The sequence below is a fragment of the Salvia hispanica genome, chromosome 2 (genome assembly GCF_023119035.1).
Source record: "Salvia hispanica cultivar TCC Black 2014 chromosome 2, UniMelb_Shisp_WGS_1.0, whole genome shotgun sequence".
Lineage (NCBI taxonomy): Eukaryota > Viridiplantae > Streptophyta > Magnoliopsida > Lamiales > Lamiaceae > Salvia > Salvia hispanica.
In genome coordinates, this window is record NC_062966.1 from 32,828,452 (window position 1) to 32,841,643 (window position 13,192).

The 13,192-nt window shown below is 36.7% G+C and overlaps 1 protein-coding gene across 1 annotated transcript; it reads right to left on the reverse strand.

The window, feature by feature from the left end:
• Positions 1–322: 322 nt before the first annotated feature.
• Positions 323–6,481, reverse strand: LOC125208186 (serine/threonine-protein kinase RUNKEL). The gene is made up of 11 exons (XM_048107769.1): positions 6,316–6,481; positions 6,138–6,227; positions 5,726–5,778; positions 5,514–5,589; positions 5,039–5,100; positions 4,878–4,956; positions 4,734–4,787; positions 2,947–4,608; positions 1,997–2,866; positions 598–1,710; positions 323–518 (listed from the first exon to the last, which is right to left on the reverse strand). The coding sequence occupies exons 1-10, from the start codon at positions 6,361–6,363 to the stop codon at positions 613–615; spliced, it is 4,092 nt and encodes a 1,363-aa protein (XP_047963726.1). The 5' UTR covers positions 6,364–6,481; the 3' UTR covers positions 323–518; positions 598–612.
• Between the last annotated feature and the right edge of the window lie 6,711 nt (positions 6,482–13,192).

Here is a 13,192-nt window from a genome sequence, read left to right on the forward strand (position 1 = left end):
ATTGGTGAGAGTAACTTTTACAACTACACAATTATTTTCTACAAAGAAAATTAAAAAAATTCTAAGATTTCCGTAGCTGAAATGATGTTTCCTTTTTTTTACAATTACTTTTATCAACAAAAACAGGTTGTCAACAACTCCATCAAAAAAGATGAGGAAAACGAAGTGTTTTTTTTGTCATTAACTGCAAACTTTGAATCAACACAACTTTATCTGATTAAAATTTGATTATTTTTCTCATTCAATAGATTTGCTGTTGCACAATAATGATAGCATATGATATGAATGGAATACTTGATTTTTGTGAGATAAAAAGAAAATATGAAAATAAGAGAGGGTGCGTGGTGATATGGTGTTGAATTCAACACATACCATTATGATACAAATTATAACAAGGATAGTGTAATACAATTAAATGCATAAAATGAACTCTAACCATCTCTCTGCAAGATGCACCTTCAGCATATACTTATATAGGTTGTGTCGATCCTGCTTGCAGTGAAAAACCACTTCGCTGTCTGAAAAAGATCGAACATTGATTCAGGTAAAACCTCTCGATAGCAAGTTACAAAGAGAATGTATGTGAAGAATACGAACCTCTGCAGCTAGGAGCTAGCGATGGATCCTCTGCAACTCCTGTTCGACTTGGATGGAGGCATTCGAAATACCTTTTGTGCTAGAGCCCTTAAGATTAGAAACAATTGCTTCGGTTTTTGCCAACTCTGACGTGCTGATGGATAGTATCATCAAGTGTAACATGTACTGTCGACAAGAGAAACCAAGAGCGTGCAGAATTCGCTCCAGCACTAGCTCGGAGATGCTGCCATGGAGCCCGCCCTCGAGTAATGCAGAGGCTTTGGAAAGATTCATGAGGAAGTTCATGGTTGCTTCTCTTGGAGCTGCTTTGAACAGCAAAACCAAACACTCGGAGGCTAAATCTGCAGCATTGGCCTCAGAGGATTTACTCAGTTCGAGAAGGGCTCCTACATTGCTGGCAAAGTCTGTGATATCTTTTATGCCGTCAGCACTGCTCTCACTCGAACCTTCATATAAAAGCGAGGGCTGTTTTGAGTAGACGAAACCCGGCCTGGAGTTTACAGAGCGTAAGAGGAATGCCCTGCACAGACCTAGTGTTGGATCAATGAAATCTTCCATCTCCTTGGCTAATACGAATTCCAAGAGATTTCCAATCTTCCTGACAACTTTTAATTGAGAGATCATCTTCGTTTCTAGTTCTGGGGCAGATGCTAGAGCCAGACACAGCATCACATTGCTCACATTTATAGTTGAGAAATCACCCAGCAGTGATTCGAAACATTGAGAGACAGCTTTCATGTGAAGAATGTCACAGATTTTTATGTAGTTGGACTCGAGGAGCATCACAAGCAGCTTCTGAGCATACATGGGAATGGGGTCTTCATCCTCAATCAGAGATGGGTATAGCGGGAGGAAGTGAACATTAGATACAGACTTTAAATCTTCTGCCCTTTGCTCATCCTCCACGGTTTCACTTAGGAATAGGACCATCACATCAAAGAATATCTTCAAGCATAAGAACCGAGCATCCCCATCTTTGTTTCCCTTGTATAGAGCAGCTAGGCTAGGAAGGATCTGGCGGATGAAGACGACAGGGTTACCATTGATTGCTGTTGACTCCTCCGATATTGATTCCAAAACTCGTAGCAGAGTTATTTGGAAGTCATCCCTGCCCTGAAAGGAATAACGAATAAGATGTTACCATGTGAATCCTGATTACTAATAGAGAATCGTAATGAGCACCCAAGTTTTACATCCTATTTACTTGAAAGTATTTGACATGGCTCCGGAACATATAATTCAAGGAATTTCACCATACATTACAATTTATCTTAAATGTTGCACGGCTTCTTCATAGTTTTCTAACGACAGCATGTTCAAATAAAGTAACTGTAGGTAAGATGATAGGGAAGAAGTTGATGTTTAGAAAAATAACAGCAACATTTTTTCAGTTGTATACCTGGAATGGTGATTCTGTCAGTTTAAGCAGATTCGCAACAAGTAGCAAAACCTGTGGAGTGATCACTGAATTCCTGAATGAAGAGCTCCCAAGAAGATGGAGAACCACAGGAAAGAAGTGAATACTGTTCTTTGGAGAACTTCGACTGCTGAGACCAGGAATCAGCCCTTGACGCCTGCCTCCCATAAGTTGCTGAATATCCACTGTTATTGTTTCAAGCAAACCTGGTAACGTTGATACCACAGCATACACAAATGCATCCAGACAGTGCTGCATATATTTATCTTTCTCTTTAGCAAGTCTATCCATAGCTGATAGGAATCTTGCATTGCAGAAAAAGAGTGGGAGACATCTCTTCCCATGCTTACAAAGTAGAGCCACAAAGAGGAGAGCCTTTCCCTTCAGGACTTCGTTTCCCTGCTCAATAAGAGACATAAGATTTGAAACAATATTTTTGTCTTCCATTAAGGGAAAAAGGAGACGCCCTATATTTGTCAGATACTGGCTTCCAATAATAGCCATGTTTAGAAGATTTAAGCAGATTTGCTGCTCACGTTGATTTCCCTTGAAAAGACTAGAACCAATATCCTTCAGTGGAACTTTCTCAATAACATGTTGAATGCTGGGTGGGCTGAAGCGAGCCAGACGTATCAAACATGACCCAGCAGTAAGTTTCATACTTTCTTGTTTTCCTGGAGCCTTGTATATATAACAGAGGTTGCTAATTACATCTTGGCTGTTGAAACGAGTAGCCCAATAACCTCCATGACTCGAGATGTTCTCTATTGTTCTTAAAGCATAAAGCTGGGTAAGATCATCCTCTCCTTTCCGTAAGACAGATGATATCAAAGAGATTAATGAATTTGGGACCTGAATAACATTGGAAAGCATATCAGAGAAAATAATAAATAGTAGGTCAATATGTTCCGAAAATAGTACAAGAAGCTAACCTGCCAGCTAGAAGGTGGTCTGCTGTCTTTTGCTGGTGATTCCTGAGGAAGATTGTCCTTTGTAGGATCACTTAGAGTAGATATGTAAAATAGCAACTCACCCAGAGCCGCCATGGAAAATCTCCTCACTTTTTCCTGTCTGTCTCTCAAACCATCTGTTAGAGCACCTAAAATTCCAGAATTTGCTAAATCATCTCCAATGAAGGTAGAATGGCGAATCAATAAGCCTATAAGTGAAGACAGCTGCACCCGCAAGGTCAAAGCCTTAGATTGCCTCAGCATTTTAAGAAGAAGTAACATTATTGGCCCATTGGTCAAAATATTGGCAGTATCAGCATTGGTGCTCAACATCTCGAGGTACCTAAGCACATTTTGCTTCTCACCATTGACATTCCCATTCATAACACTTATAATCCTGCTATACATAACATCCAATTTATCCTTGGGCATTTTTGTAAAATCAGCTGGGGGAATAGCATGGAAGGGAAGGGAAGGCATTACATCCAATCCTTTATCAATTTTTCTGCTAGGCATTACTGGCCTAACAGAGAGATCAGATGGATGCCACAGCACCTCAGAGAGGTCTGAAGTGGATTTGGCTGCATCAAAATCAAGGACACACCCGGACACATCTTTGATCCTTGGTGTCTTCAGGTGGGGACTAGCATTGGTTGGTGTGGATACTACTGGGCTCACATCCATGTCTGAAGATGATTCCTGCTCTTCTGCTCTTGAGCTATCAAGCAATGGAGTCTCAACAACATTTGACCCTTCAGACTGGACTATCATGCTGTCCGTCTCTTCAACTTTTCCCTCATGCTTTCGAGGAGTTGATAAATTATCTTCACCGGTGGGTGATTCATTCTCAGATACATCTACTTCGTCATGTCCATCATCTTCTGTGCTCTCATTAAAATCAAGTTCCATGTCATTGTTTTCAATTTTAATTTCTGCATCATTCTTGGAGCTATTAGGTAATGGCCTTCGGTAATTCTCTTTCTCATTTTCCCTATGCAGGTTAGATCTTGCAATTCTTGAAAGACGCATGAGATTTACACCACCCATATTATTTGAACCATCTTTCTGCTTTCCATCAGGTGCTTTGCCAGAAGGTTTGGCTTGAACTTTACGGCCACTATGCATACCTTTAGTCGGTGTCTCTTCTCCTTTCCCAGCAGCACTGAGATTCTGGTCATGCTTGCTAGGAATTCTTGAATCTTTTCCATAAGTTCTTGTAGGAGTCTTGTTTCGAAGAGGTCTATCTCCATTGCGCTCTGTAAGATGTGGTTCAGAAGACAGCTCAATCATGTTATCAAAAGCAGGCTGAGGAGGTAATGTCAATGAAACAAATTTTGTCCTCCAAAAAGCATGATTGCAAAGTTCAGGCCACTGTATTCTTTCAGCTGGATCTTTGATCAAGAGAGAATTTATCAAATTTACAAATGGACGTGTTGGAGATCCGGGAAGAGGAGGATGTGCCTCCAAAAGAATCGATTTTGCCAATTGAGTGAATTCCTTGTCAATAAATGGAGGTCTGCCAGTATAACACTCATATAGCACACAACCAAGAGCCCAGAAATCAGAAGCATATGAATGAACCCCTCCATCTTGGAACAACTCAGGTGACATGTAGCAAGGAGTTCCACGTTTTGCTTGGGGTAGCTAGGCATGCAATCAAAACAAATAATCAAGTCGGGAAACAGGAAACAACTTCACTTAGTAAATCAATTCACGGATCAGATAACCCTACTTCCAATTTGCAAAACAGTTTTAACTAGAAAACCCACCTGGGAGGTCATGGATATGTCGCTCAGTTTTCTTGCTAATCCAAAGTCGCACAGCTGAGCATAAAATATTTAATGGGATCTTATTAGAATTGTTCAGAGCAATCATAAAGATCAACATGGACGGAGGAAAACAAAAAACAATACCTTCGTCTTTCCATTTTCATCCAAAAGAATATTTGATGGTTTTAAGTCGCAGTAAATGATTCCCTTTGAATGCAAGTACCTGTTGGTAAGGCCAGCAATATTTCAAAAACATATCTAGTTGCCATAATTAAGAAAAAAGTTATAGGTAATCGGATTCTTACTGCAGCGCTCCTACAAGGCCATAAGCCAAGTCATGTATAGACTCTTCAGGAAGCTTTCCATCCTGCCATGAAGCTTAGTTGTTAAATGAATCAGGGGAGTAAAAAAATTCCAAAGGAATAATTAGGAGTTGATAAACGAATAACAGCACAAAGAGGTCCTATGCATAAGATGTAACACTGAAATACAGAGGTAAATTGATAAACGTAACATTATGTGAGAGAACAAACTCCTAAGAGAGTCATCTTGGCATGCCATCATCGCAAACCTTCCTTCACACTTTCGGGAGGACATACCTCTTGTTATTATATTGTAAAAGTGGCAAGGATAAAGACATAAAAGACAGAACGGGATTTAACTCAGAATAATCTGGACAGGTTAATGCTTTTAGGTCCTAATATCAAAATAAAATATTGCCGTGCATCTTGATGCACGGCAACTAGTTGATGCACACGACCAGTTATAACAATCACTCACCTGTTGCAATAAAGTCATCAAATCTCCTCCAACACAATACTCCAGAACTAACCACAAATGAGCTGATGTCTCGTACCTACAATGTCAGGTGACAAGAATAAAGAGTGAAAATGAAAGTAAAGCAATGTCTAATATCATTCATACCAATTGATCAAACCTCATTAGCAAGTGCAAGTGAACTAAGAATCTAAGTTCTCAATGGACACACTTACCATGAGTAGAACTTTAGCACATTAGAATGATCTAGAGTGTGAAGGATCCTCACCTGTAAATTGAAAATAGCAGCAAAACTGAATCATACAGAAATCCAGTACTGAACTACTTACAAAAAAAGTAGCATGCACATTCATTAATGAGTTCTTCCAACATCACGAATGTAAATCCGAGTATCATTTGGGACATTCTAGACAATTAAATACATTCAATTTCGCAGAACTCGGTCGCAATTTTCAGAAATAAAGTTTTAAATAAACACATTTACACATAGGTGAATAATTCATGGGCGACACATTAAATCTACAGCTTTATGGTGCGAATAGCATAATTTGGCCATTCAAACAATTCAAATCACCCAAAATTGAATAAAAATAGCGAACAATACAAAAGTGTTGTGGAAATGCTTACTTCCTGAAGAACCTTGCTCCGATGAGATTTATCAACGCTCTTGATGGCGAAATACTCAATAGTCTTCTTCTTCCTTCCCTTGTAGACAGTCTGCAACACAGTGATTTCGGATAAATACACGAATTGTTTTTTGTTTTTTTTTCCCTCACAGCTGAGGTTAGAGTTGAATCAGGATTACCGAATACTTGCCGCGGCCGATGGCTTCGTAAATGTGGTAGTGATTCATGCTTGGGCTACTTCAAATCTGTGCGACAATCAACGCTTTCTGTGTGAGGGATGTGTGTGTGAAAGAGAGAGATACACAGAGCGGGTGATGAGAGTTGCTGAAATTCAAATTTGGGGAAATAGAAAAAAGTAGTGGGCCTTATAGCCAAACGGTGCCAACAAAATTATATAGTTTGAATTTCTGCTTTTTAAATTCATTACTAGTACTGTACATAGCTATAGCTATGCGATTTTAAACATAGAATCGATCTTTATATATCTATATAGTCGTGATCAATTGACTTTTTTTAATGTTAATTGAGAAATGAGATGTAATATCATCTATTTATTTTTATTAAATGAGTGGTGTAGATTTTTCCACATAGAAAATATCTTTAGATTAATTAATTATGAAAGGGCAGAATGGTAATATCATGGTAATTTTATTCAATAAATATTTTTTTTAATTTTTAATTTTTTTTAATTTTTTTTAAATTTTTTTTTAAAAAAATGAATTTTATTTTAAACTTTTTTATTTTTTTTAAATTTTTTTAAATTTTTTTTTCTTTTTTTTATTTTTTTAAATTTTTTTTTATTTTTCAACTACATATACAATTCATGTCAACTACATATACAATTCATGTGAACTACACACATATAATGTCAACTATGTGTACAATCCGTGTCAACCACACACACAATTACATGTCAACTACACACATATAATGTCAACAATGTATTTAATCCATGCCAACTACATATACAATTCATGTCAACTACACAATATAACGTCAACCACATGTACAATTCATGTCAAAAAGTATTTATTGAATAAAGTTGTTGACATTTGATGCCATGTAGTTGACATGAATCAGTATATGTAGTTGACAAAAAAATGATTTTTTTTTTAAATAAAATTAAAATAAAATAAAATAAATAAATAATAAAATAAATTAAAATAAAAAAAGTGTTTATTGAATAAAGTTGTTGACATTTGATGTGCAGGCTATTGACGATAATACCCTAGTTGACATAAACTACATGCTACATGTTGTTGACATTTCACAAATATTCTGGATGAGTGGCTGAGATTGCATCTCAAGGGGTGTGTTATATTGCTAACTATTTAAGTTGCTAACTCTGCTAACTCATCAATACAGTGTATAAAAAATGTCAACACATAATATCAACACATTATATTGAAGTTCAACAAAATTATATGTTGACATTTTAATGTCATCGTGTTGACATTTTTAATAAGTACATTAAATTGATGAGTTAGCAAGTTGGCAACTTAAGAAAGTTAGCAATTGATCACACCCCTGCATCTCAATTCTCAATTAGGTTCAAAAATCTCAACCTAACAAGACCCTATCTATACATATATAAAAGAAAAAGGCGAGTTTTGGCTTTATATTGAAATATTAGTAAGTCATGAGTATAAATTTTAATATTTATAAAATATGTCATAATTTATATAGAAAATGAAAGGTTGTTATACTATTCATAATGATATTTATGTACATTTAATATTATGATTGATTGATGACACCACATATTCATTAATAATATTTAATTTTATTTAATCATTATGAACGTTTTTATATAATTGTAAATGTTTCAACTTTCAAGCATAAAATTTATATTATTATCGTAAATTATTTTTTTTCCGATATAATAAATCATAGAAACTAGCTATCTATAAAATATTTTGAAGTTAATGCATTGCATATTCATCTCGAACTTCGTCGCTTTCACAGATTTCATGCAAAGAGAACATTCAAAGTCAACGAAATGGCAAACGAAAGCAAAGAAGACGTAGAGTATAAAATATCACATTGTTTTCGTGTACATGTATAATCAACAATTTGGAAAGTGGGGAGTAAAATAAGGGTGTGGATCATGTTATGTTTAAGTGATATTAGTCCATATTTAAGCTTTTTTCTTGATGTTAGTTTGTTTTATTTTTTGTTAGTTTTATTTTAATTTTTTTTTTTGTCTTAGCTATAATAAATTTTTACAAATAGAATATAGTATCATGGAAACTGGTCATCTATAATATTTTGTAGTTAATGCATTGCATAATCATCTCAAACCTCGTCACTTCCACATATTATATGCAAAAAGAGCCCCTAAGTCAACGAAATGGTAAAAAGTTGTAATATAGGGTATGTAGTTAATTTTTGTTTTAAATTATTACATGTAAATGGTGAAAAACTGGCTTATGGAATAGATTGCGCCAATGTAGGACGAGAAAAGTGCATGAGATGATAACTGGTGATGAAGAAGGGCACCCGAGCTAGATGGAGGCGGATATAAGATGTTGGGAAAATGATAAGGTAGAGGGGCATTAGAGTACAAAGAGAAGTCGGAGGGTAATGTTTTAATATGAATGAGTTACTATACTTGATAAATTGTTTGTTAGCAATACATTTTTATGTGATGATTTGGATTAATGTGATGAATTTATTGTTTAATTTAATAAATTAGCTCTTTGAAATTGATAAAAATATGAAGGTAGATTATATTTATTATATTTTTCTATGACAATAGCTTCCATATTTTGAACATTATAAATTGTATATTAATAATTTCTTATATATTGTTTAATAAGATTGGTCTTTTTATATTCAAAAATGTTTTAATCAATATATATGCTTTTGTTGTTTTAATATAATTTTAAATATTATACTAACGGCAGGTTTTAACATTTTACTTATATTACTCTAGATTGAGATTATAGTTATTGTAACATCCCAAAATAGAAAAAAATGGAATTATCTAGAAAGATAGTAGTTATATATTAAAGAGAATATTCTATAAGAGCATCCACAGTGTCGGCTAGCCGATTCGCTTCGTTAGCCGAACCATTGCAAGCGGTCAGCCCGAAATCGGAGAGAAAATCGGCGTGGGCTAACCGATTGGCTGGCGCTGGCCGATGCGCTGGCCGCCATTATGGCGTGCCGATCGGCCAGCAACCTTTTTCGTTTTTTTTTTTATTATTTTTGAAAACCTATATAAACGCGATTTTAATTTCATTTTCATTTGCACCACTTGTTTTAACGAGTTCTCTCTCTCTCTAAACTTCTATACAAGAGCATCATCGAGCGATGTGACGGTAGTGGTGAGGATGCTGAGGAGTGCGAACGGCAGATGAACGAGGCTATGGAGGCCTACATGAACCGCGAGATGGAGCGGTACATGCGAAGGGCGGAATAGCAGGCGATACCTCGCCCTCCACCGGTTGTCCACCGCCGAGCGGTGATTGATCGGGATCACGTAGCTGCACATCAGCGGCTATATGACGACTACTTCGCTCCGGACCCGCGGTTTCCGGCAAACATGTATAGCCGGCGTTTTAGAATGCGCTGGGAGTTGTTTATGCTAAACCCTTTATTTTCGCTTCAGGCACGATGCGGCTGGCAGACCCGGCCACACCCCTATTCAATAGTGCACGACGGCAATCAGGCAGTTGGCCTACGAAGGCGCGGCAGACATGTGGGATGAGTACCTCCACATCGGTGAGACGACTGCTCTGGAATGTCTGAAGTTTTTCTATCAGGGCGTGTTAAACATCTTCGGTGAGCAATACCTTCGGAGCCCTACTCCCCAAGATTGTCAGAATTTGATGCAGATGCACGGGGAGCAGCATGGGTTCCCCGAGATGTTAGGCAGCATAGATTGTATGCATTGGGAATGGAAGAACTGTCCGATTGCCTGGAAGGGGCCTACACGACCGGCTACGAGTCGAACAATCCCACGATGATCCTCGAGGCCGTAGCTGATTACCGGCTGTGGATCTGGCATGCGTATTTTGGGGTAGCCGGGTTGAACAACGACCTCAACGTCCTGAACTCGTCGCCCCTCTTCAACGAGAACTGTCGGGCATCGGTCCAGCCATCTCATTTGTGGCCAACCGGCAATCGGCATGATATGGGCTACTACTTGGCGGATGGGATATACCCTAGGTGGCCCGTCTTTGTGAAGACGATCAGGCACGCAAGTGATGAAAGGAAGGCCTACTTTGCGGAACGGCAGGAGTCGGCGCGCAAGGACGTGGAACGCGCATTTGGTGTGCTCTTGTGTCGATGGGCGGCAATTAAGGGTCCAACGCGTTTGTGGGATGTCAAATGAGTTTCCCAAATAATGTACGTCTGCATTATCATGCACAACATGATCGTCGAAGACGAAGGCGTACAACTGACTAGTTGGGCCAATGACGATGAAGCCGGTCCAAGCCATACGACGTGGGGTACCTCTCTATGAAGTCGGCCGCCTCAAGGAATATGCCGACATGCGCCAAGTGGATGCTCAGATTTAGTTTTTTTTCTTTATTATGTTATTTTTTTTATCTATGTACTTTTTTTTAATGCAATTAATGAATTTTCCCGTATATGTCTCGTAAATTTAATTCCGTAATTTAATCGTAATTTTAATTCCATAAATGTAGTATTTTTTGAATTATTTTTATTGCGACTGGCCTATGGCTGCCCTAAATCTGATGTGGCAGGTGGATTTTTAGTGCTGCTGATGTGGCAGAGAGAGAGAGTGGCTGACTTATTTCTATTGTGGGTGCTCTAAAAAGGGAAAGGTAGGAGAAAAAAATCTTTACCGGAAGCGGTGACTTGAGGAGAGAATTCTAGAGCACTCTATCTCAGTCTGTACAACCAAAATTTCAAGCAAAAATCTTCTACTCTGCTTGTCGATAAATTCGGGTGCTACAGTTATTATTTGTGATTAATTTTACTATATTATAATTTTAATTTTATACTTAATTATTGCTATAGGGTTTGTGTTAAAATAACAACACTTTTTAAAGAGACGATGTGACACCATGTATCCAACAATATTATAAACGCTACACAACAAATAGTATAAATGCTAGACAACAATCTATAGATGGTTGTCTAGCGTTTATACTATTGCTGGCCGAGAAAAAATTGTTGTAAATTGTTGTCTAGTGTATTAGATATTGTTGTCCGAGAAAATTTATCCTTGAGTATTTTTTATGATTGCCACATGGCAGCTGATTATTCGTTCACGTGTACAAATGATTGGCTAGGTAGTATGGTGTTACTTTAAGAGGTGTTGTCATTTTAACGCACCCCTTCATACATCTATTTAATAAAAAAAAACTAATAAGAGTATAAAATATACAAATCGTAACTTGCGAAAGTATAATTGCATATGAAATTGAGAAAACCATCTTAAACCTACTTAATCCACAACTTTTATTTATTTTCTAGAAAAAATGATCAATAAAGATTCCCTATTTATTCTCGTGATGATCTAAATTCCTAACCTATGGAATTGATAAAAAAATATTTTAACTGAGCAGTGTTTCATTGTCTTCTTATTTTTAGTATTTCTATTGTACATAATGTGTTCAAATAAATAATAAGTTTGATTTTTGTAATTAAAATTGAAGATAATTTATAATAGAAATATTTAGGAATAAATAAAATATATAAGAAGAAAAGTAGAGAGTTCTAGAAAAGAAAAAAACAGGATGAAAACTTTAGAACAAATACATATGTAATGTATATATATGCCTATTGTAAATATTTTATAGATGTTAAGTTTCACAGGTTTAGTTTGTTTTAGTTTTCAAATTCGAGTGATGATAAAGTGATACATTAAATTAATTTCTGTAAAATTAATTGAACATATACTAGTTAAAATAAAGATCGTGATATTAGAATACATAAGCTCATTTTTACTTCGTATAGTTTATTATAATGAAAACTTCAAATTATAATGGACAATTTAATGGTATGATTTAAATTATAATACTCATATTATATTCCTTTAACTTATCCTCCATAACTAATTAAAATAGAGGAAGAAAAAAAAAGAAAGAAAGCACTTTGCTATATTTTGAACACGGAATAGCTTAAGATTATTAGATTGATTATTATACTTAAAAAATAAATTCGTCCCCATTTTAATAGACACGTATTAGGGAGTGGATCCCCTGCTGTGGTGAAAAACACAGCAGGGGATGCTGTGCCTAAATACGCCACCGTTTTGATTCAATTGTCACGGCTTTTTCAATTAGCTGACTTTTTAAATGTAGTATCCTTAATTTATATGGCCTATTATTTAAGTTAATATTTCACTAATCTACTGCCACACGTCCACACTGCTAGAAATGAATTCAGAATTATTTGATTATTTATTGAATAGTGTCTTTTTTTATAATACTTTGTTGAGCATAATATTTAGTGAAATTTTATAAGAGCATTCGCAATGGTCGGCTAGCGACCGGCTAGCCGATTCGTCGCGCTAGCCGATCAGCTAGCCGAACCATTGCAATCGGCGAGGGTGATTTCGGCGAGCGGATCGGCGTGGGCTGGCCGATCGCTCGCCGCTGGCCGAAGCGCTTAGCCAATCGGCTAGTCGCCATTGTGGAGGCCAGCGATCGGCCAGCGCCGATTTTCGATTTTTTTATTTTTTCTAAATCATATATAAACGCGATTTTCGTTTCATTTTCATTTGCACCACTTGTTTTAACGAGTTTTCTCTCTCTCTAATGCGGCGACGACGAGGACGACGGCGACGGCGATGAGGAGTAGAGAGTGGCGGGGCTCGTGTGTTGAAGCCCTTTTTTTTAAAAAAAAATCATGTACTTTTTATTTAAATCTTTGTAATTTTTTTTTAATGGAATGGATTATTTTTCCCGTATATGTGTCGTAAATTTAATTCCGTATTTTAATCGTAATTTTAATTCCGTAAATGTAGTATATTTTGAATTATTTTTATTGCGGCTGGCCTAAATCTAATGTGGCAGGTGGTTTTTTTAGTGTTGCTGACGTGGCAGGGGAGAGAATGGCTGGCCTATGACTGGCCTA

What these genes read in the sequence shown, in the direction of transcription:
- LOC125208186 (XM_048107769.1), bottom strand. Translation starts at nt 6,363, where the DNA reads ATGAATCACTACCACATTTACGAAGCCATCGGCCGCGGCAAGTATTCG. An exon ending in GTGCTAAAGTTCTACTCATG is followed by an intron (nt 5,590 to 5,725) that starts GTAAGTGTGTCC and finishes CTGACATTGTAG; the next exon opens with GTACGAGACATCAGCTCATT. An exon ending in ATGAAAATGGAAAGACGAAG is followed by an intron (nt 4,788 to 4,877) that starts GTATTGTTTTTT and finishes TTTTATGCTCAG; the next exon opens with CTGTGCGACTTTGGATTAGC.